The 21,579-nt window shown below is 43.9% G+C and overlaps 2 protein-coding genes across 16 annotated transcripts in view; one reads left to right on the top strand and one right to left on the bottom strand.

Annotated features, from left to right (window-relative positions):
• Positions 1-8,524, bottom strand: part of xpo1b (exportin 1 (CRM1 homolog, yeast) b) — a 23,714-nt gene extending 15,190 nt beyond the window's left edge. For 2 of the 7 annotated variants that reach the window (XM_040179299.2, XM_078103908.1), the window contains exons 1-4: positions 5,806-6,012; positions 4,867-4,998; positions 4,506-4,607; positions 976-1,048 (exon numbers count right to left, since the gene is read on the bottom strand). In XM_040179299.2, coding sequence (XP_040035233.1) covers positions 976-1,048; positions 4,506-4,607; positions 4,867-4,998; positions 5,806-5,874 — 376 coding nt within the window. In that variant the 5' untranslated portion in view covers positions 5,875-6,012. Of the gene's footprint in view, positions 1-975; positions 1,049-2,581; positions 2,649-4,505; positions 4,608-4,866; positions 4,999-5,805; positions 6,013-6,456; positions 7,185-8,502 lie in introns of those variants that run through there. The other 5 variants (XM_040179297.2, XM_078103907.1, XM_078103909.1 and 2 more) reach the window with 5 other exon arrangements.
• On the top strand, positions 7,203-21,579 carry LOC120820993 (RING finger protein 122). Of its 9 annotated transcripts, XR_005712467.2 has the most exons (8): positions 11,823-12,528; positions 12,808-12,935; positions 18,088-18,234; positions 18,915-18,957; positions 19,056-19,097; positions 19,641-19,723; positions 20,065-20,235; positions 21,089-21,579. XR_005712467.2 is itself a non-coding variant. In XM_040179310.2 (7 exons), exons 3-7 carry the CDS (start codon positions 18,125-18,127, stop codon positions 20,183-20,185), a joined length of 399 nt encoding a protein of 132 aa, XP_040035244.1. In that variant the 5' UTR covers positions 11,740-12,528; positions 12,808-12,935; positions 18,088-18,124; the 3' UTR covers positions 20,186-21,579. The 9 variants fall into 9 exon arrangements, 7 of the variants coding, with proteins under 7 accessions (XP_077960045.1, XP_040035244.1, XP_077960041.1 ...); XM_040179310.2 differs by having other exon boundaries at positions 11,740-12,528; positions 20,065-21,579; XM_078103915.1 differs by having other exon boundaries at positions 11,740-12,528; positions 12,808-17,665; positions 20,065-21,579.

Below are 21,579 nucleotides of genomic sequence, written 5' to 3'. Positions count from 1 at the left end.
AGCAGTCAAAAAACTCTAACAAGTATACGTTTTGTATCTACGGCTGTCACAGCACTGAATTACGTTTTGTAAAACGCTTATAAATTAGCTCGGCTCGAGGTAATAATTGGACGGGCCGCGTCCCTGCACGCAGGTTATACCCGTCACCAGTCTTCTTCACACTGCCAGCCTGACCGCTGCAAGCGCTAGCAAGAGCCATGCAATCACTTTTGGGGGAGGGGCTTTGGAGGGAGGCCTTAATGGGACGACCTGGAAGCGTTTTTTCAGACTTTCTTGATAGAATAAGCAACTTTTGGAGCTGGTGCTGCTAGCTGCTTCGAATAGAAAATATCTGGATGGTTGATTTTGTTTTTATTTATTGTCCTCTAGAACCTTAGGGATTACCAATCCTGCCCTTAAAGTCTGAACATTTCTAAACGTAGAATTGATCTGGTCAACAGCTTTCCTTTCAAGATAACTATTATTGAAACACAGGAATTTAATCTCACAGATGGGGGCATCTAATTTATAGTCTTCAGAAAGAGTCAAAACATTGCCAACTCTCAGCCGTAGTTTCACTGTGTTCCCTCTTTCCGTTACAGCGACAATGAGAATATTGTGCTGATAAAAAAAAGGTGAACATCTTCCTACAAACAGACATATGCATCAAAGTAATTGCAAAGAGTTAAAAATGTAGAATATTACAAGCAACGGTTACATCTTCAACTACTTCTTTAAAAGTGCCCTTTCACGTCTCACAAGGCTTTTAAAAATCTGTGCTACGTGTTGGTTCTTTTCTTTTCGTTTAATCCAACCTGGCCCTCAGCTACCAGTGCAAACCAGTCGAGCAGAAAACAAACCAGCATTCTTAGTGGGGGAACCCTCCTCGACTTGGCAACCACACGTCACAGCATTGCAAAAAGCACCAAAACTAGAAGTTAAAGACATTTTGGGAATCGTACTACAAAAGTACTCTTTTCTTCTTCTTCTTCTTACCTTCACACTGATTCCGGGGGAGAATCTTCCATCTTGTTTTGATAACCGTTTCCAGAATCTGAAGAGCATAGTACTGGAACATGAGAGGAGAAGCATTAGGACGAAGCCATTATGACATGGTATTATCATTACTACATTATAACAATACAAAGTGGACCAGCCTGTTAAAGCTTGCACACTAAATTGAACTGGGCTGAACCACATCTTTCATGCAGATTTCCCCTTGTATTCTTCGTTTTTTTAATGTCTACAAGTAGCATTAATGTGGAATACTGCACAAGTCCTGCTGTTTCTCCCAGCATCACACCAGACAGCAAAAGACAGTAGAAGAATGCAACATTCCATGAACCAGCTTCGACTCTCATTACTGTGTCCTGACACAGTCTTTGATAAGTACTTTGCATAGGATTGCTAGGATTGGCAGGTTGGCAAAATAAAAAGATTTTTTGACGTTGCACATGGAAGTACACATTCCTTGGAAACAAGTTTCCAATGTGAATGCCCAGTTTCTAAAGATCATTGCAAACGTATTGCAGAGTGCTGGAATCATCATAATATAATTTACTAGTCTAATAAGTCTGTAAACTCATAGGAGGTATTCCTTAAACTAGACCTCCGGGGTTGTATTTTATCATCTCACAGTAACCTGAAGCATCACAGCCCCAAAACACTCGTGCTTTTTATATTTTTATACAAAAAACAGAATTAAAAAGGCAGCATTTTCAACGTCTACGTTCGTGGTAACCCCCCCGACATAACTAATGCTACAGTGGACTAATACAATAAATAAATTAAAGACAAGTGTTGGTAGCCTAAATAAAAGGTTGGGGGAATGCCGAAGACTCTTGAGAAATAACGATTATGGTTGAAGTCTATGGCCTGGACCAGATCCCTTTAACTGGTGTGTCATAAAGGAACAGCAAGACCAACCACAGGTTACGTCCTGTACTAATTTCTGCTAGATAGTGAAGCATGAAGGAGACAAAAGAAGAAACAAAAAACGGACATTTTATCAACAAGTTAGGTTTTTTTTTGTACCTAGTGTTACTTCAACTGACTGTTTCAACTGTAGGGATCATCATCATTTGAAGAGTTACAATGAAACCAAAATAAAATCAGAGAATAAAGGACACGTAAAAACGTGATGTTATTAAAGCAGGATTAAGGCGATCACACGGACAATGGATGCCAGAAGATTAAAGGTGAAATCTCCGGTACACCGGTGACAGTTGTTTCACCTTTACCTGCCACACTTACGCACAAAACCACCACAAGATGCGAGAAAGGGACAAATTATCACCCGCAAATTTGCGCTGCCAATTTTTGGGCTGATTTTCCACCGGGGGCAAAAGCACGCTTAATTAAAAAGGGTCTTGGCTGAACAGAGGGGTTGAAGAAGAAGAGGATGCAGTGTAAACAGGAGAAAAGGGCGGGGCAGCCTCAGAGCCGTGATCCCTACAGGTGAAATAAAGCCGTCGACAGATCTGTGTCTCTCTACAATGGAGCCTACTGACTGCCGCCTGCACCCTCCCTCTGTCCAATGAAACAGATGCAATAGAAACGGATGAACAGAATTCAGTCAAAGGGAATTCAAAAAAGGGTAGACCTTGTGGAGGCCTGCCGTCAAAGCCTAGCTGTGTCATGACGCACAGGATGACACACCCCTTTTCTTCCTATTACAAGCCATAAACATAATGGAACATTGGGATTAATATCAAATAGTCACAGCTTGAATCCAGTAAAATAAATGTTTTTGCACATTCTGTTACTACTACTACTACTACTGCAGTAGCTAAGAAAAGCCAAATGTTCAAATGTGCTCCAAAAAGATGCACTTTTTCTTTTAACGAAAATGAAACAAGACAGATGCCGAATTTAAAAAGGTGTTGACCTTTTTCTTTCCTCTTTTCCTCTAATGCCCCTATTTCTTGGCAAATTACAAATGTAAAACTAGGACTCAACTTAGACATTAGTAATGAATGTCAGTTTTAAAAGCACTCCTACAGACAAGCAAAAAATTAAAGCAAATGTCACAATGTGTACTTTGAGGAAGCCATGGATGCATTACACTCCACTTCACACTCGGTACATAAATACATTTTCCCATTATTGCAATTCAATATATGGATTAGGCTTGATTTTTTTGGGGAAAATAAAATCCAATTGTGATCTAATACACGAGTGTGTCTGGAGAGTGAATCACTAGGTGTTCTATTTACAGGCAGTTTGCTTAATCAGCTGTATCAGTGCACAGGAGGGGCACAGTGTGCACGCATCTGTGGGGAACCACATGAATCCATCTTCAAATAACAGATGAAAGGAGCCCAAGTTGTTATTGATTGATTTTATGTCATTCATCTGAAAAATGGAGACTGTATTAACTGATAACACTAAATGTTCATGTGGCTGTTATAAGCAACTGGACAGGTGCACTGCTCTCCACATCGCATACTTTAAGTAGGTACTGGTGCACTGCAAGCATTGTGGGTCAATTGGGACCCACTAATTCGTCTTAACATTGCACCTTGAACCTCTTGCTCAGAAATCCGCAGCGCAGAAGATTGGAATAGCCATGAAAGCATGCTTGTTTGCATATTACAAAATGCGGCCGCATGCGGTTGGACGTACCATGTATTGGGACCGCAGAGCTCATGCTGTGCGGCCACAGCACCAGTGTTTGTGTGACAACACACTTTACTGCAGGAAGTCTGACTAAATGTTATTCCATGCAGATGTTTCTTAATTGTTCTACTTTTTATATAGCGGACTGCCGTGAGATGTGAGAATACAACTATTATAACGACTGGGGGCGGATCAATTTCTAGTTGACGTCAACATGTGTTAGCTGTGGCCCTTTTCATAAATGGGTTCGATTTGCTCTCTGATCTAATCTTATATGCCCAAAAGAATCACGAGTTATACAGAATAATGTTTGAATGCATGCACGCATCTTCATTTTGGTGTGTTTTTTGGTGATTAATTGACACATTCCTAGATGTGTCAGTGAAATGCAGACGAGGTATTACTCCAGAACCAATTTGACCAACTGGTACCAAAACAAATACAGTCGATAGGAATAATTGGTGTGATTCGGAAAGATGTGGTTATTTTGCATTCAAGCTAAACTGGGCATAATGTTAAATTGCTTATTTTGTTTTGGATTACATTCTCACCAGGAGATGATGGGCTTGGGTCAATTTATCATCCGCTATGTTCAGAACAGCATTCCTTTAATCAGCGGGACGGTGATCCTGTATGGCTCAAGAGCGAGGGCATGGTGCCAACACGGCCAGGAATACTTATTTGCCCTCTGCTGGGGACGTGGGCCCCTGACAATATGCCCTCACAGCGCATTAAACCGCTTCAAAAAGCAGATTTTATTTCATTTTAAGCAAACCACTGTGACTTTGTGTTTGAATATTGTTTTCCTCCTTTTACAAATTGTAATATGTATATGTGAGAGAATACACTTCCTCAAAGCACAGGTAAGTGTCATTCCACCAATGTTTTCTGGGCTGAAGCTTGCTTACTTTGGTGTTCATGTTCTGGGAGAACTCCAGGATGGTGTCCACTCTCGTCCAGGCGTCCGGGTGCTCTTTCAAATGAGTCAACACTTCTTGTGCCATTCTTTGCTGCAAAGCAAATTTTGAGTGACACTTTAGATGCAACAATCAGACCCTCGCAAACGGCCGTTTCTTCGTTCCTAGACATGCCTGTGCTGCAGCCTTCATGTTAATTTAACAGATGAATAATTAATAGGCAGTGTGTTTAAGTCGGGTGGGGTTTTTTTCCCCCAAAGAACATTGAAAATCACCTACTGATTTTGCATTACATGGATTATAAAGCACTTGTAAATGCAGTACAAGTAAAAGCAAATGCTTCCCAACGTACCTGTGGTCCCACCCCGTGATATAGACAGTTCACCACATTATCCAGCAGGTTGATATCCAGTTTCTGGTTGAAGTCCAGCAGCTGCTGAGCTGCATGGTCTGCTAACATTGTCATAATTGCTGGCATAGAGATCTGCAACAAGCACAGCGGAGGGAGGGCTCATGAGTGCAGGGAACACATTCAACAAGCAAAGTCATGTGAACTGTGCATTTAGAAATGATTCCAAACAGCTGACTGACTACAATCATGACCAGTGGGCTTTCCTAAGCTCACAGTGTTGCAAGTCTTTGACTGCTCAAGTAGTATGCATAGGGAAGAAGCGCTGTGTTCGTTTTTTCTGTCGACCGAGTTTTGAAAACTGCAATTTGGCAAAAAGTAATCGGACTGTGCTCTGGCCTGACCCTGGATTATGGAATGAAGGAGAAACGTGGGACCCGGGCAGCAACGGCAAATTAACCTAATAATGTAATCCAGTGATGAACTGTTATCACCAGGTACATTTAATTGGTGACACTATTATATAAACAAATGGGTGACTATTGACGTGTAAACGATTGAGTACACCATTCTCAAAAGCTTCAAGGACAATTACATCTGGTTGTTGGTCTACAAAATAGTTACTCGCAGTGCTCCAACTAGTCAGGCGCTCGTATCTGCGACCATATTAAGGAGGTTAACGGAGCCACGTGCCGGATAGACTGGCCGACGTCACGTTGTTTACATCTCCAAATGACGGAGTTCACTCCTCCGAGCACCAGCCTCCACTCAAGCAGCAGACCGTGTGGTCCAACACAACACACGGCGAGCGGGCTCCACAGCACGCAGCGTTACGCAGCGGACAGCTTCGCCCTTTAACGTCGTCGACGTGCACGCGGGCGCTGGCGTTAGCATCTCTAAGCTAACGTTAGCCGTTAGCAGCGTGTCGCACAAACCGCTCACATGTGGTCCTGCGCTGCGGACTACAACCACTCCCACCGAGGGCGCCGGGGAGGGAGGGCGCCCACACATTCGTTTTCCCTCGCTGACATCCAACGACGCCGCAGAGGGGACGTTGTGGCGGACACGCCGCCGCGGGAGGACCGGTCAACGGCCGCCTCCGCGGCCCCCGCGCCCCCCCTCGCACGGCGCTTTACGTCACGCGGGGACGAAGTTACCGCGGGCTAAAGCGCCTAACCTGGCGACTTCCAAAACTTGACGTCCGCCCCCCACGTCTCGAGAAACACGCGGGTGACGCCGCCGTGCGAGGGAGTAACGTTACGGGGAGGCGGCCACCGGTCAGTCGTGCCTTCGGTTAGTTGAGTAACCGCATTTTACAACGGCAGTCTCCGCCTCGGCTAACTTGATCCCCGCACGGTGGGAAGCGCTCTGCGCTGGGAGCTAGCTAGCGGGCAGTCGGAGGCTATTCGGCTATTTCTCGCCGAGGCGACCGCGTTCTGAATTAGCACGTCTCCTCGGGCGCGTTGTGACGGGATGCGTTGATTTAACGTTACAATACAGCACAACCCGAAAGCAAAATGCATTTTATTCATTGTACAGCCAAGAAACGTTAATAACGGCATGCCAGGTTTTCACTTCACCCCCGTTACCTACCTAAAGTCCGAGGCTCTGACTGAAAGGAAGAGTGGCGTTTGCCGAAGAAGCTACACGGGCTAAGTGAGTATTTCAGTATCAGTTGATTAGAGAAGATTTCCTATTTCTGCAGCGTTGACTATCCAGCTCCAGCAGTGAGTGATGTCTGGCTGCTATGAACCACTGATGCGGCTTCCCAAAAACTACTGCCGCGGCAAACCCAGCAATATGTCACTGCGAGACATCTTACGAAACAAAGTAAACCTTGATTCACTCATAAATTCGTTACTCTTGATAATTTTCCGGCGGGGCGGCGTAGAGGTTGTGTGCCTGCGCCTCCTCTCCTCTCTCAAGCAACTAACTCGCAACCGGTTGAAACCGGTTCAGACTGGGAGATTCCATCTCGGTTTAGTTTTCAGCCGATGGCGCCGCGTAAAGTTTGGACTGGGGGAAACGCCCACCGCGCCACGTGATTGGCCGCGGCGGCGCCCGAGACTTCCTACCGGGCGTCCCATTGCGCCGCGGAGCTGTCAGTCTATTTCAATTCGCTTAAGCGCCCGCCCGACCGCTCCGCCCGAGGAGAAAAAGAGGGCAGACTCCCGTGCAGAATGGACTCGTACATGACTCCGCTCCCGAGAATGGCGAATAAGTAAAGCGACCGCTGTTAATCTCTGCTCCCGAGGGGTCAAGTTGACCATTAGCCACACAGCTGTAACGCACGCACATGTTACATTATTGCCATTTAGTGTTTTATTTTTTACATTTTTAAATCCCCTCAAAACTCTCACCACTTTTGAACGCAATACGTATCCCGAAATGAAAGTGCCCGTCTTGCGCAGGTACACTTGCAGGGTTGAACAATGTGACAATACCGTAAGTACCATTCATTTGCCTGTTGCTCGTAAGCTGGTAATTTTCCACTAGCCGCGAGTGGGAGTGGTTACACGATCACGAACGCACGGGGTTAGAAAAGCGACCTGGAGGAGACGCGTGTCCCCCCCCCCCCCCCCCCTCCTCCTCCCCCTGAATAGGGCAACAGTAACACAAAACAAATCAACGTTGTAATCACGACTTGGATAGATAAGAAATGCGGGGCCGCGGGGTTTAAAACGCCGCTGTCAGCGGAGGATGCAAACATGACAGCGGTGGGGTTTTCTTTTTTTTTCTCCTCCTCTCCTTTATGGTCACGTGGTCCAGCGCGCTACTTGATGGAAAAATACTGGATTTGGTGTGTAGCGGAGACGGTACACAAGCCTGTAAAGTCATTCAGGGGAGGCGTTTGAGACTTTACCCAGCAACACTGTCCACCTCTCGTGTCTTTACGTCTCTGAGAAGTCCCCAGGAAGACGCATACGTCGTTCACGCTCATACAAAGTAGCCTCTGTGCACCTCGGTTCAGTGTTGCTGAAGTGCATGTTGGAATCCGGAAAGGCAAACTGTCACTGTGACACTTTGCATGCGTTTGGATGTGTGTGCGTTTTGCAACAATCCGCGATATCAGCTTTGTTGTGATGTTTTTGAGTCGCACATTTGTCATCATAACAAGTGCATTATCACGTTGTGCCCACTAAAACAAGGCCGCAATGCATTACATGACCAGCGGCTGGGATTCGAAAGACAAACCTAAAAGCTTGATTTATATCTATTATATATCATTATATAGCCTCTATGCACTGTCGGCCCATCAGAGCTCTTTTTGTTATTAACTAACAATATTTCAGAGCCTCTTTCTGTCTGGTGAACGCCATTCATACCCTTAGCCGGAGAGAAAGGCCACTCACTTTAGAGACCGGTAAACTCCCTTCTTTTATGGATTTCAGATTCAGTCAATGTCTGGATTTCAACGTCCAAGACGTGTGAGATAATATGCTCACATAGTACTGTATGACTCACTTTTGTCTCGTTGCTACCTGCAGAGTGAACTGCTGTGTTTTTATTATTTACATGTGCCTTATTTACAGCCTTCAGTTGTCCGAACATGTGATATCACATTATGCAAACTAATAAACCAGTCTTCCATTGAGTTGTCATCCTATCCCTTGCAATGTATCAGGTAAAATCACCTACCGTGAAGTCAGTTTTTTTTATAGGCACACCTCCAGCCCTTTGCTCCCCCAATGTTCTCAAAAACACCAGTATTTCCAGAGTAGTAGTAATTGTTTTCAAAGTAGGCCGAGCTCCATGCGATCTAATTAGAAATAAATGTTTCACTACGAGGAACCAACATGATTTCATTCAGCGATTCGTTGAGAGTTGACCACACTCTCTTGCTGCTGTGCTGGAATCTGTTGTTACACACATGTGAGGTTTGGAAGTAAGCGAATTGGAGTCAGGCGCAGGCTGGTTAAATCTTGTTCTGTCTGGTCAGGGCACTGTAGTTCCATTTACATATATTGTCATTGCACCGCACTAGGGGCCTGACCTCCCATGTGGCAATGGGCTGAAAAGACCACCTTTGTGGTTTAGCTGTGCCGGATCATGCCGGCGTGGACCCCCAAGCGCCTCGGCATTCAAGGCCTTGGCTCATCTCGGCAGCAAACGGAGAAAAACCAAAGCTGTCAGACAACTCTTGATCCAAGGATGGACAAGTGAACACATCAGTTGTGTTTGAGGCCTCCTGGGCCTTTTGGACCTGCAGAATGATTCCATATAAACGTGATGGTATAAATAGTGCAGTGAAGAATTGTGAAGAATACTCTGCCTTTCGCCTGCTACTCTAGTCCATGCTTCACTCAGGACATTATACAAACAGATGGCGCCATCTGCTGGAGAGTGAAATAATTACCGCGCTTGACGTGTGGTCGTGCAGCGCCCTCTGCTGGTTAAATGCCGGTAAAGCAATACAGGGAAAATTACGTTATAGTTTAAAATTAAAACCTATTATAGCAGGAATAGCAGTATAAAGAAGCGTAGAATAAACTTATACATGAACCAAATATCATTGAATAAGACAACTAAAAGCAATGACATTTTTCTACTTAAATAGATTGCAATAAGAAAATAAAATAATGGGGAACAAGTGAAAACTATTTCATATGTGATTAATAGACAAAAGGACGAAGAACTATGTTGAAAGAGGAAAGGACAGAATTAATTAAAATGTTTGTTCTTGGTGATCATCCCTTTGATCTGCCATATTGACTTTTTGCAACTGGTGAAAGGAAGTTGCCATATTTGTCAGAGGAGTGACGTAGAGACGCCGTATGCGCTGATTCATCAATCACAGTTAGCCCGCCCTAAATCACACTGTGGTCATTACTGGTCCATTTGACCCTAAATGGGTCATAATTTGCTAAATAAACATGCTGTATTTAAGAAGATGTGCCATTAGAAATGCAAAACATAAACGCATGTTAACAATTTTGACTGGGGTAAAAAAATCAAGAGAGAAGCCATTTCCTCATAGATTTCTATATAACCAGTTGTATTTTTGTAGAGTTTTTGGGAACAGAGATATTTAAGCTGCCAGGATACTCGGTTGTGATGTCCCAACCACACAATAAAATCTGCAATACTCAAAAAATTTGTGAACCTATAAGTGAGCATGATGTGTCTTCTTTAACATGGTGAAGGTCTGCGCTCTCTAGTCATTTAGATACAGATGTTCAGATGTTTTTTACGCAATCTTGTGGTATTATATTCCACTGTAATATTCTACACACTACTTATCTTCCATATTTAGGGCTTGAATCTAACTCGTATGCCAGTAAATACACATTCGCAATTTCCCGAAAGGTCAACGTGGAACAGTTCACATGCTTCTGTGTGTTTGAATTGTATTTTTACTTTAATCCACCGTTTAAGGGGCACGCCTTCTGGTCAGTTGTGTTCAGGATACGTAGGATTAGTGATATTGGATTATGTTGTCTTTACTGCACACACTGACGCTTGGAAATATCTTTTAAATTCTTATAAGATTATTCATTTTACATTCAAGTCTCGGCTTTGAGATGAACACATTAAATTGCTTTGTGAAAGTGGAGTTTCTGTCTGTTCTGGTCCAGAAGGATTTGGGAAACTTAACGCCACCTCCTGTTGCTGCACTTCTGCACACCAACCACTAGATGTGCCTTTGGTCACTGATGTGATCTTCACATGTGTATGTCATGCAGATAAAATAAAAGATTATTTCAATCTATTTACATTTTTATTTGATATGATTTAGGTAAAAATAACACAATGAGAGTGGTAAAGCAGTTTTACTTTGAAAACTTCCTTTATATGATCTTATAATTTAATAACTATCTAAAATACCTTCCCTTTTTGGTTTCTTTGCAAACTTCAAATGCAAACACAAATCTTATTTTAGAGAAAATGTATGTCATTAACCAGGATGTAGGCTGGGCTTGCTACCTGACCGTCCGCGTCATGTTCCTCTCGTGTTAAACCTTCTGCTCACATGCTTCTCTGCCTTTTCAACCGTTGTTGACTTATTATGTGCACAGCTTTTGGTACCGAAATGATATGCAAAAGCCTTAAAGTTATGTGATTTCAAAAGCTGAGGTAGTACCGTATTAACTCCAGTGGATGTCAGGGCTGGATTGAAAACTCAGATTTTCCCAAAATTCAATCTTCAACCCTTTTTTGACATTGTTAACATATTTTCTTAAATTAGGTTTGAACTCATGGTCCTACTCTGAGTGACTTAAGGACAGAAAGATGACCTGATAATATAAATATAACAAAGTAAGCTTTAGGGCGGGCCTGCTGGGATCGACGAGTCTCTGCGGTGTCTTCATGTCACTCTGCATTCCACATAAGGTAACTCCGTTCATTGGTTGCAAAAGACAGAACGAGGCGATTGCCATTACCAAGATGGTGAAGCTTCATAACGTCAGATCACAGATAAATGGGTGGCGTCACAACGACTACGCCGGCTTCTTGTTTACAGTCCACAGTAAATTGTTGGTGTAGACAATAAACAACAGATGTACTTTCCATTTTTTGAAGGAGAGACTATTTGTGTTTTCAACATCCGCTGTCACAATGATGTCACTCGTTAAGCAGGTTAAACACCCGCATCTGTGGCAGCAAACTATTACTACCACTAGTCTATGTGCAGCCCAATTTAACAACCAGTGAAGTCAAACCTCTGAGTCCAAGTCACCTTACAGGAAAACATGTGGTGATTCATCGCTCGTTATTTCTCCAACAAATACGCGTGTCTGCCCTCTATCTATTGGGCCACTTGCTAAGCTGTTCCACCCACTGATTCATGGCACACTGAACGTTAAGGCATCTGGTGGAAAGAGAAACTCAAGAGGGGCTTGAGGTAAAGGAAGGGAGGGAGGGAGGGAGGGAGGAGGAAGGAAGGACGGGGGCGTTGAAAGCAGAGCAGCGTTGCAGACGGCGAATCACGTGAGCAGGGATCTGTTTACAAATTGTTGGGAGACGAGGGAGGAGAGAGCAGGGGAGTGAACGCGAGAAGAGAACACACGTGGAAGGAGAAGATCTGAATTCACACGAGCAGAATTGTCCTCCTGTCCCGTTCACCCCCCCCCCCCAAGTGTTCTTTGTGCAGGGAACGTCACGGGTCTTTCCACAGGGACGCCGTGTGCCCGGTTGGCTGGCTGTGCTGCTGGGGAAACCCATCCATGTCCTCTCCTTTTGAATAGGGGAAGCCACATGGAGATCTACAAAGGACAGAGGAAAGGAAACAAGGGGAGAAGAGAGAGAGCCTCGTGACAATGTTTTGAAGGGGAGGCAAAGCAGGATAGAGGTACATAACCAGAGCGCTGGATGGGATCGGGAGTGTATTTCGATACTGCAAGGGACATTCTCCCAGTCTCCAAGGCTTCTGTCTTTGTCCTTTAGTGGCCTTTGGCCGCCTCAGACTGCGGTTCGAAAGAGCAGCTTGTTAACTTGGTGTTGTCTTTTCGAGATTGTGGGAATACTCAATCAGATCTGCTTACCCCGGACGCCAAGGAATTGGCTCACTGCACATCACCTGGACCTATACGCGTACTGGATAAACAGGTCAAAGCGGGAGCTTTTGTGGAACTCAGACTTTGTGCTATCTGACATGTCCCAACACTAAAGGATCAATCGACTAAACATTCATGTATTTAATTCTTCCCGTCCAATGGTGTAACGGTAGGTGCCTTTTTTAAATTTTCTTTTTCTTTTTTTTTTTTTGTCAGCTCAAACTTAGCCTGTAAAAGAAGCTTACTGGCTTCAAGATCCAAGCCAACAAACATCTTTGCACTCATCGCCTAATCATGCGGTAGGATACACACCTGGGACTGTACCTGTCCTCTGACCACTCAAAGTGCTTTAAATCTACACGTCATCATTCAGCCATTCAAACACTGATACGGAGGGGCCACCTCCCTCCTCCAGAACTAACAATCACACAACACTCGTACCCCGCAGGCACAGCGCGCGGATCTATTCAGGGGTTAAGTTTCTTACCCAACGACACATTGGCGTGAACAAGCAGAGCCAGGCATCATAACGCACATCCCCGGATTGAAGGAGGACCCTGCTCTACTGCCCCGGTCGTAAGTACACGGCAGTTACCCACCATTGGTTCTTACCTGTCAGCTAAAGTTAGCTTGCACATTACGTAAGCCTTAACTAGATAAGACATTTCTTTGTTTTGTTATTCAACTCATTTTTAAACTTTGGAAGGTTTTTCCACACATCTTAACCTCTTAATCTTACTGATGGATTCATGAATAGCTCCCCACACCCCCGGCCTAATGTGAAAATACCGAACTATGGTCACAATGTGTTTATTATGTGTGTGAGCACTGACATGACCTTAAACACACACCACAGAATACAAAGACCTCCAAAGAAAGTTTGCATGAAATCAGTTTTGTTCATTTTCCAGCCAAAACACGACTGTTTGTGTTTAACAGTTTAGTGGTATCCAGAATGCATCTGCACAGTGGCCTACCTCTTAGTGCTCAACCATCAATGATTTAATAACGTTGTGCTAAGATTACAGCTTCCTCATCCTTTAAACGCTTCCTAAACGTTAACGTTAAGACCTAGGGACGGGTGCTAATTGCCGTCCTTCATGCATTCCACCCAATCTTCTCCCCAAAGAGTTTTTTTTGGGAGTTTTTTCTCCTGTCAGGTAGTGAATAAGCAAAGGATCAGAGGACAGCGCTGCGAGGCAAATATTTGAACCATATAGAACTGGGTTAAACATAATGGTTAAGATGTGATAAACTGTGATGATTTAAGATTGAGTTATGATTAAAGTTATTATTAAAGTGTACTAGCTATTAAATGGTGATGATGGTGATGATATTATGCATGCTATGGTATGTTTACATGATCATTGAATGTACTGTAGTATTAAGTGAACAGGGATCGGTCAGGTCAGTGAGGGGTTTTAGATTCGGCCATCAGATGGAGCCAGGAGGGAGTCATGTGATGCCTTGGAGAAGAAAAGAATCCACGAGAGTGTAGCTGGGCTTGAATGTGGAGCCAATCACATACAAGTGGATCACAAGCGACGCTGCCACGAGATTGTAAGAGCTGAGCTGAGAAGGAGCAGGCAGAAGCCTCCTGTGAACCAACATTGATGGTTACATGAGACTGGATGAGGGGACTTCTCTATTTTGTGTAATGATATTATACTATTCATACTTTGTAACTGTATTGCTTATTACTTCAGTTAGTTTCTAAATTCAAACGTCAAGACCCACATAGAAAAATGGGGGGTCAACAAGACGTTCGACATGTTGTTCCATTCTTCCTCGCAGCTTTTTGCATGTGACAGCTGCTGATGAGACGTTTTCCTCCTACTATCCACAGACCACTGGCATGGCTTGCACCTTCAGTGAAGTGTCTTCCTTGATGTTTCACATGTTCATGATAGTGGCGTAGGAGCCGAGTTGTGATGTGGTTGTGGATGTGCTTCCCATTTTTCAAGCTGTGGCTGATTGATGTGTCCACCTATTCTCAGCAGGCCTTCATCGTCAATGAAGAGGTCAGAGTTTGACTTCATGCATTTCAATTCTTCTGAGTAGCTTTCTTGGTGCCCACACTTTAAGATGACATGTTCTGCTTTGGTGATGTCAGCAACTGCCAACCCTTTCTTGCACATGTGCCACCGGCACAGCGGGGAGTGTTTGATGGGAGACGGGTGATGGGCTATGTGACGGAGGCGAGCTGCTGCTTTGGGTGTAAATGCTCAAACCTCTTTGAACCCAGTTTTTCTTCTGTCACTTTTGTGGCAAGAGATGTTATGCTTGTTTGAATCTCGGCATCAGAATCTGGTTCTACAAGGACATACGTTGTCTTGTCTCCCGTGTCAGCCACTGAACTTTTCAGCTTGGTCAGGAAAGCTGGACCAGCATGTGGTGTCTGTAGGTTTGAGCTAGTTTGGACTTACCAAAGACAAATCCGACTTCACTGTGAACACGTTCGTTTGTAACCTTCAGGTAGACACACAGTTCTGTCTTTTGCTTTGGACATCAGGAAAGATGCATATGTGCGTGGGATATGTACCTCCTTTAGTGTAGAGATTGATTTCCGCCATCTTCTCCAATCTTCAGATTCGGACCCAGGAAGACATGTGTTCTATTCTGTAACTTTGGTCGAGGAAGCTCTCTGCCTTCAATAGTGACAAGAGCCAAGAAACCGAGTGGATCAAACAAACTGTTGACAGTACACCTTGATGTGTGAATGGTATTTTTAGCCTCGGGAACATGGAAAGTGAAAGTGTCCGACATAATATTCCAGGTGACTCTAAGGCTCCGTTGAACAGGCAAGTCGTGGGTGGAGAGGTTGAGGTCTTTGATGTCCTTTGCTCTTTCCTCTGTTCATCACTTCTGTTCGATTTGCGGCGATCTTGTGCAGCATGATGTTTGATGCAGCCCACATTCTCTGTGTTCAACGGACAACTTCAATGGCCTCAGCTTCGGTTGTGAATGATCTAAGACCATCGTTGACGTAAAAATCTCTTTCAACGAAGTGTCTAGCATCACTGCCATAGCAATCCTCTGGGTGTTTTGCTGCTCGCCTCAGACCAAAGACGGCCACCGGCAGTCATGGGCTGTTCCCAAAAACAGGAACTGGCGCTCGAAATGGTGGAATGATGTCTGTGATGACACCAGGACCACAGAGAGTCTTTACATCTTCCGCCGCAAACTAAAGACACACATCTTCAGACTGTGCCTCGACTAAAAAACACAAAACTAGCACTTAAATTGTACTTAAAATGGCTCTTATCTATAGCAAGTTTTAAATCGACCCGTTTTGTATCCTTATGGTTGAAATTATTGTAAGTCGCTTTGGATAAAAAAACTAAATGACTAAATGTAATGAACTGAGAAGCACTCCATTGTTAAGGTCTGGCCCGGAAACCAACACATCATTCAGTGAGATTCCATCAAGCTGCACTGGAATCAAATACCACACAAATCTGGTCTGGTTTTTGAGTGTTGTACAAGCTCAGCATGCTCTTTGTCAAGCATTTTTTGTGTGAATTCAGTGAAATGCCCTTTCAGTCCAGGTTTCTTCTGCGACGTCCATCGCAGCGACATCAGGCGGCTGTGAGCAAAGTCTTGAGCGAGATGTCAGTTTGCGTCATCCGTTCCACAATCTGCATGAAGGCTCGACCCTCGATGGAGTGAGCTAGCAAGTTGTCATTCTCTGTTGTACAGAAAACTGATTTTCCGAGGCTATCTATCTTTGGTATCGTTGATGTACTTTGCGTGGGTTTGTGAAGGAGTGGATTCTTGCCATTATTTTCGATATGATAGTTTTCTTTCATTCACATCTGATTCTCACGTGAAGTAAAGCTGGTCTTCCATTTTCTGGATGGAAGTCTTCATGGTACTGACTGTTAGCCTTGTGAGCGCCTCCGAGGCATACGTCCCCTATTATGACCCACCCAAGGTCAAGCTGTTGTGCATCGTGAGGGCCATTGTGCTGTTTACCAACTTTATGGGCCCTTACAATGTCCGTACCCAGTAGTAGCAGAATGTCAGCGCCTGGATCAAGAGCTGGTATTCAGCCGCTATTCGTCTCTGGTGGTGGTACGCAGCTTCTAGTGTTGGGATCCCTGCGCCACTATTTGGAATGTCATTACACCCGGTTAGTGTAGGAGTGGCATGTTCGTTCTTCCATCTATGGATTCCACCGTAAATCCACAGGCTTTTCTGCCAGCTGTTTCCACCATCCCTGCACAGGTTTTGACTGTGTATACCACTGCTTCTCCCTTGATGTTGAACATTTCATAAAACTTAGATCTAGCTAAGGACACATTGCTCTGGTCTTCCAAAATGGCATTTTCCAAAATACCCCTTTCTCTTTAGGTTACGGTGACAACTGGGATACACATTCACAATGCAGATCTTTGAGCAGGATTTGCCTTTAAAGTCATTACCACAAACTTTGGTACATTTTGACATCTGGCTGCTCTGTCTCCTCCGTGTCCCCGCCGCTCTCCGAGGAAGGCAAGAAACTTGGCTGGGACTGTGGAGCAGGACCGGGATGAAGAGCAGAGAGGTGTTTATCGCTGTCACACTCTGTGCATTTGATGCGGGTTTCACAGAACTTCGCCTGGTGCGTTGTGGAAGCACAGCAACAAAAGCATATGTTGTTCTCATTTTCCTGAACCCTCTGCATTTCTTCACTGGGTGGGGCTTTTTATGTAGGGGACACAGTCTGCAGAGATCTTCTGTTTTGGTTACTGTGTCCTGAGATGTGATGCTTGTCTTGTGTACAGAGACCGGTTTAATATGACTTCTCAATCTGGTAAGAGGTTGCAGTGAGAGTGGGGGGGGTGAAAGCTTGCGTCATTTCTGTCTTCAGCTTCTCAGCAGACTAATTCTCGGAAAAAGAATAAGTCTTGTAGATATACGGGAAGCTTCTCGACAATAGGCTGCACTCCTCTTGTTGTGTCAAGGTCAACTAGCCCCGGTAAGTATCCGTCTCTTTTTTCAACATCCAACTCTATCAATTGGTCTTTCAGCTCTTGAAGTTTTTTACTGTCTCGCTTATGAATCCTGGGGAAGTTCTCTATTTTAGTAAAAAGCTTTCTCTATGACCTCTGGAGATCTATGTGTTTTGTTTAATCCCTCCCAAACTCTTTGAAGACCAAAAGGAAGGTTACCTGACATTGACAGACCCGATCCTAAGTGCCTGATTACTGGAATCCTTTCCCAGCCACTTCATCAGCAAATCCATCCCTTGTATTCACTTGCTGACATCTCGAGGTTTACAATAGTGTCGATGAAGGTCTCTCACCAAGCCTGGTAGTGTTGAGGTAGGTCATCAAACCAACTGATCAGCTACTGTAGCATTATGATTTTTGTTGTCTGAGGCGGATGACTTTCAGTGGAGGGCATTGTGCTGTTGATCATAATTCCTCCGCTGTAAGACCTCTGCGGGAAGCTCTCGTGTGTCCCGTTGATGGTACATAGTCCTATTGATGATGTGTGACTGGGTCTGCTGGGGTGAGAGTAGTGGACGTAAAGGGTAAACTTCCGTATCCTCTTTTGGTGCCTGTGTGAAATGCTGCAGGGCATGATCGCTGACATAGTCTCTTAAAGGGGCAGGAACTTGAGTTCTTTCATACCTGCAGAGTAGCTTGTCTATCTTAAAGTCCCACGGAAGGTGGTCGTCCTTTTACTGTGCTGCCTTTGCTAAAAGTTGTTTGAAGAAAACACTGCATTGGTTCCAATACAGCGACCTTGGATTGCACAACTACGACCGCTACTGCAAGATGTCGTCTGAGGAGCTCTTGCAACTGCCGCTCAACTTCTACATCACCATCCTGGGCATCGGCCTCTTCATCCTAATACTCACCTTCATCTTCTGCTGCTACATGTTCAGGTACAACAGCACAGAGGTGGACGGGTTAAGGGGACAGGATTCGGATTTACAACCGACAGTCTTTTTAAATGGGAAATATGGCTTCAGCATTTTTTGTATGAATTGCATTGAATGTATATTGCACATTCTCGCTGAAACATTAGATTGAGTAAATGTGATGAAATGATCTCTGTTTTAACCGCTAGACCAGTATTTTACCCTGTCTGTCTGTTCTTGTTCTTGTTCCATCTTAATATCAGGCTCATATTGTACATGAACATTTGCATCATAATCTTTATAGTGAGCGCTTATGAATGGAAAGCACTTAATTATACAGATGACATTGTAACATTTTAAATAGACACTTAAGCCGAGCTGGAGTTTTAAAAAGTATTCAAATAAATAAACCTAGGAGCAGATGCACACAAAGTTTTTGTACTATGTGGAGACGCCAGTAAACCTCTGTAGAGAGACTGTGAAAATATATATACAGTTTTAAGCCAAATTAGGAATTGTTCTTAAGCGCAGAGGTGCACAGGCTGTTACTTGAATTTGACATGGTCTGAATTCCAGCCTGCCGGACCCAGTATTTCAGCTGATCATTCAGCGAGACAAGACATGTTCTGAAGAGGACATATATGGGGCTCCATGCACATAATGCAATTTGTATGATAAATTATTGTGTTCTTTCTGCTTCCCAGACTCAGGCGACATGGAGCTATAAAACAGTATTGTTACAACGAGGTAAAATGCTCTCACTGCTGTGTATCAAATTCTAACTCACATGATGTACTTGTTGTTTTCTCTGGTGAACTTTGTCACAACTCGATTCTCGTCAACAGGTGGTTTTGAAAGGAGCGGGGAAGAAGCTGAGCCTGATGGGCGTAAGTTGAATACAGAGTGAATGGGAATCAATGGGCTCAAATGAAAGGAGAAAACATACTGTTAGTCAACGGCAGCAATTGTGTTGCTAGCATACGCTAATGTGTTAATAACCATTCAAACGGGTGATAAATGAGGGCCTTTATTATTATTTTTCTTTTTGAATTACTGGAGTTTATATCATATCTTCGTAATATTAGAGTGGTGAGATCAGGAGGATGGTTTAGTCTATATTTACTATCATTACCTAAATGTTATTGCATTCATGCCAAGGACAACAACTCATAGAATATATTGTGAATTTTGTAGTACATACTGTGCAACGTTGAGTAAGGGGTTACATCAGTAATCATATTATAGCAGTGTAGTCATGACAAATGATACTGATTATTTAAGCTAAACATTATTAGCTGCAAAACGGATGCATTATCTTTCTGACTTTTTAAATGCTGTATACTGTGGAGTGTTTAGTATCAGGATTCTCTGCATTGACTGAACATGGTGCTGGTGCTGATGTTAGAAGTCGTTTTGTTTCCCCTCTTCAGCAAACGTGTGCAGTGTGCCTGGAGGAGTTTCGCAGCAGGGATGAGCTCGGAGTCTGCCCGTGCTCCCATGCTTTTCACAAGAAGTAAGTTTCACATCTGTGATCATCATCTTTGATTAGAGTGGACAAGCTGACTGATTAGTGAACATTCTCTCATTTTACAGTAAAATGAAACAGACTGACATTTTCTTGCCGACGGTTTTCTAAAAATGCAACAATATGGTTTTTGTAGAGACCTAACATATCTTGCTTTAAGCCATGCAAGCTGTTGGCGGCTTTGGCATAATATTGAAAATGTGTCTCTGATTGACACTTCTCTTTCTACATAACCAGGTCCTTTGAACTGTGTACGTATACTGTTCCTATAAGTTTCTATACTATGCAATGAAAAATCGGGGTAATGTGTCGCTCATCTCGTTTCCCAGCTGTCTGCTGAAATGGTTGGAGATCCGCAGTGTTTGCCCCATGTGCAACAAATCCATTTGCCGTCTCCAGCCTGAGCCGCCTACAGAACCTGAGCTGTTCCAGGGTTTCCTGGAGGTCTGAGATGGAAACAGCAGCACGCCATTCAGTTCACATCTGTCACCATAGATCAGGTCTCACCACCCACAGTTTGTAGGTTTAGTAATGTAGACATTCTTTTGTGGCCTGAAGTGTCTGGCTCCACTTAAAGCAGAGATATGAGGAACAAGCACAAGTAAGCTAGATATGAAAAATGATCCAACAGCAAAGCCCAGCCCAGTGTTGGCAACTTCTCTCTGATAACAGAAGGTGACTAGCGCTTAAAACCACTCAAAATCCCAAGACAGTCCGGCGTCCCTCCAAAGCCACTCCCCCAAAACGATCACCATGAGCATCATCAACCATCATGGACGCTGCTGTTGAGTCAAAGTCGCAGAAAGAGCCCCCGGCTTTGAAAGCAAGAAAGCAACCATGAAAGACTTTTATCCCACTGACTTACAATATGGAAAAGATGTGCGTGAATCAACACGTATTGTTTTTTGTATAAAAAATAAATCAACTTTGCAGTAGCAACACTCAGGAACATCTTTAGGTAAAGCTGTGTGCCAAGTGAGGTCTGGGAGGCCACTTTCACATTTATTTTGGTAACAAAAACAGTGCTGCTATTAGTTTTTTTAAATGAGCTTACGTTTAATCAGTGCTGCAGAATACTGTGGCTATAGCTCTACCCACTAAAGTTTAATTGGATGATGGTGGAAAGCGCCACTTTTGCAATCAGCGTCAACATCGTGGCCTCCAATTCCTGGTCTGAGTGGCCTGTTTGGTCGAAGAGGAACAACTTCTCGTGTCTCCAACAACCGTAACCGCTCCCCTCTGCATGTGAAACGTCAGTGCTGTTACTCAACTAAAGAGATTGTTTCTGAACCCTCAAGCAGCTCAGTCTCAGTTTGGATGACCCTCTGTATGTTTTCACTTTTCCCCCGAAAGATGACGTGCAGAGCCACGTGAGCGGCATGTGTCTTAGTACGTCCGCCAGCCCTTTGAAGAGCCTGGAACTTGGAATGATGGAACACAACATAAAAAAACTCACTACTGCCCCAAATATGAGGACAAAGGTGAAAACAGTAATGAAAGACATTCCTTCAATGAGGACTTTTAACAAATACTGAGGAATTGTTTAACATCATAACTGGCTTCCAGTGAAAAGGACTTGTGTGTCATATTGTCCTTTGTGAAATAGCTGGATGCCATTGCAGCCTGCGGGACGGATGAGCTCTGTACTTTAGTGATATAAATAGACACGCCGCACTGATATGAAGAGCATGTTTGAGCTGGTTTACTGTGTGAGTGAGGTGCACCATTCACTCCATCACACTCTGTATGCACTGCGTAATGTACTATAATGAGTACATTTTAAATTGTAAATGCTTTTCAATTTTCTGAACAATATAAAGGTAAGCAGCTTCTTGATATGGTCA

This window comes from Gasterosteus aculeatus, chromosome 6 (assembly GCF_964276395.1).
Source record: "Gasterosteus aculeatus chromosome 6, fGasAcu3.hap1.1, whole genome shotgun sequence".
In the NCBI taxonomy this organism is placed as follows: Eukaryota; Metazoa; Chordata; class Actinopteri; order Perciformes; family Gasterosteidae; genus Gasterosteus; species Gasterosteus aculeatus.
The sequence above is the reverse complement of the archived record's forward strand: the minus strand, read 5'-3'. Positions and strand labels throughout refer to the sequence as shown.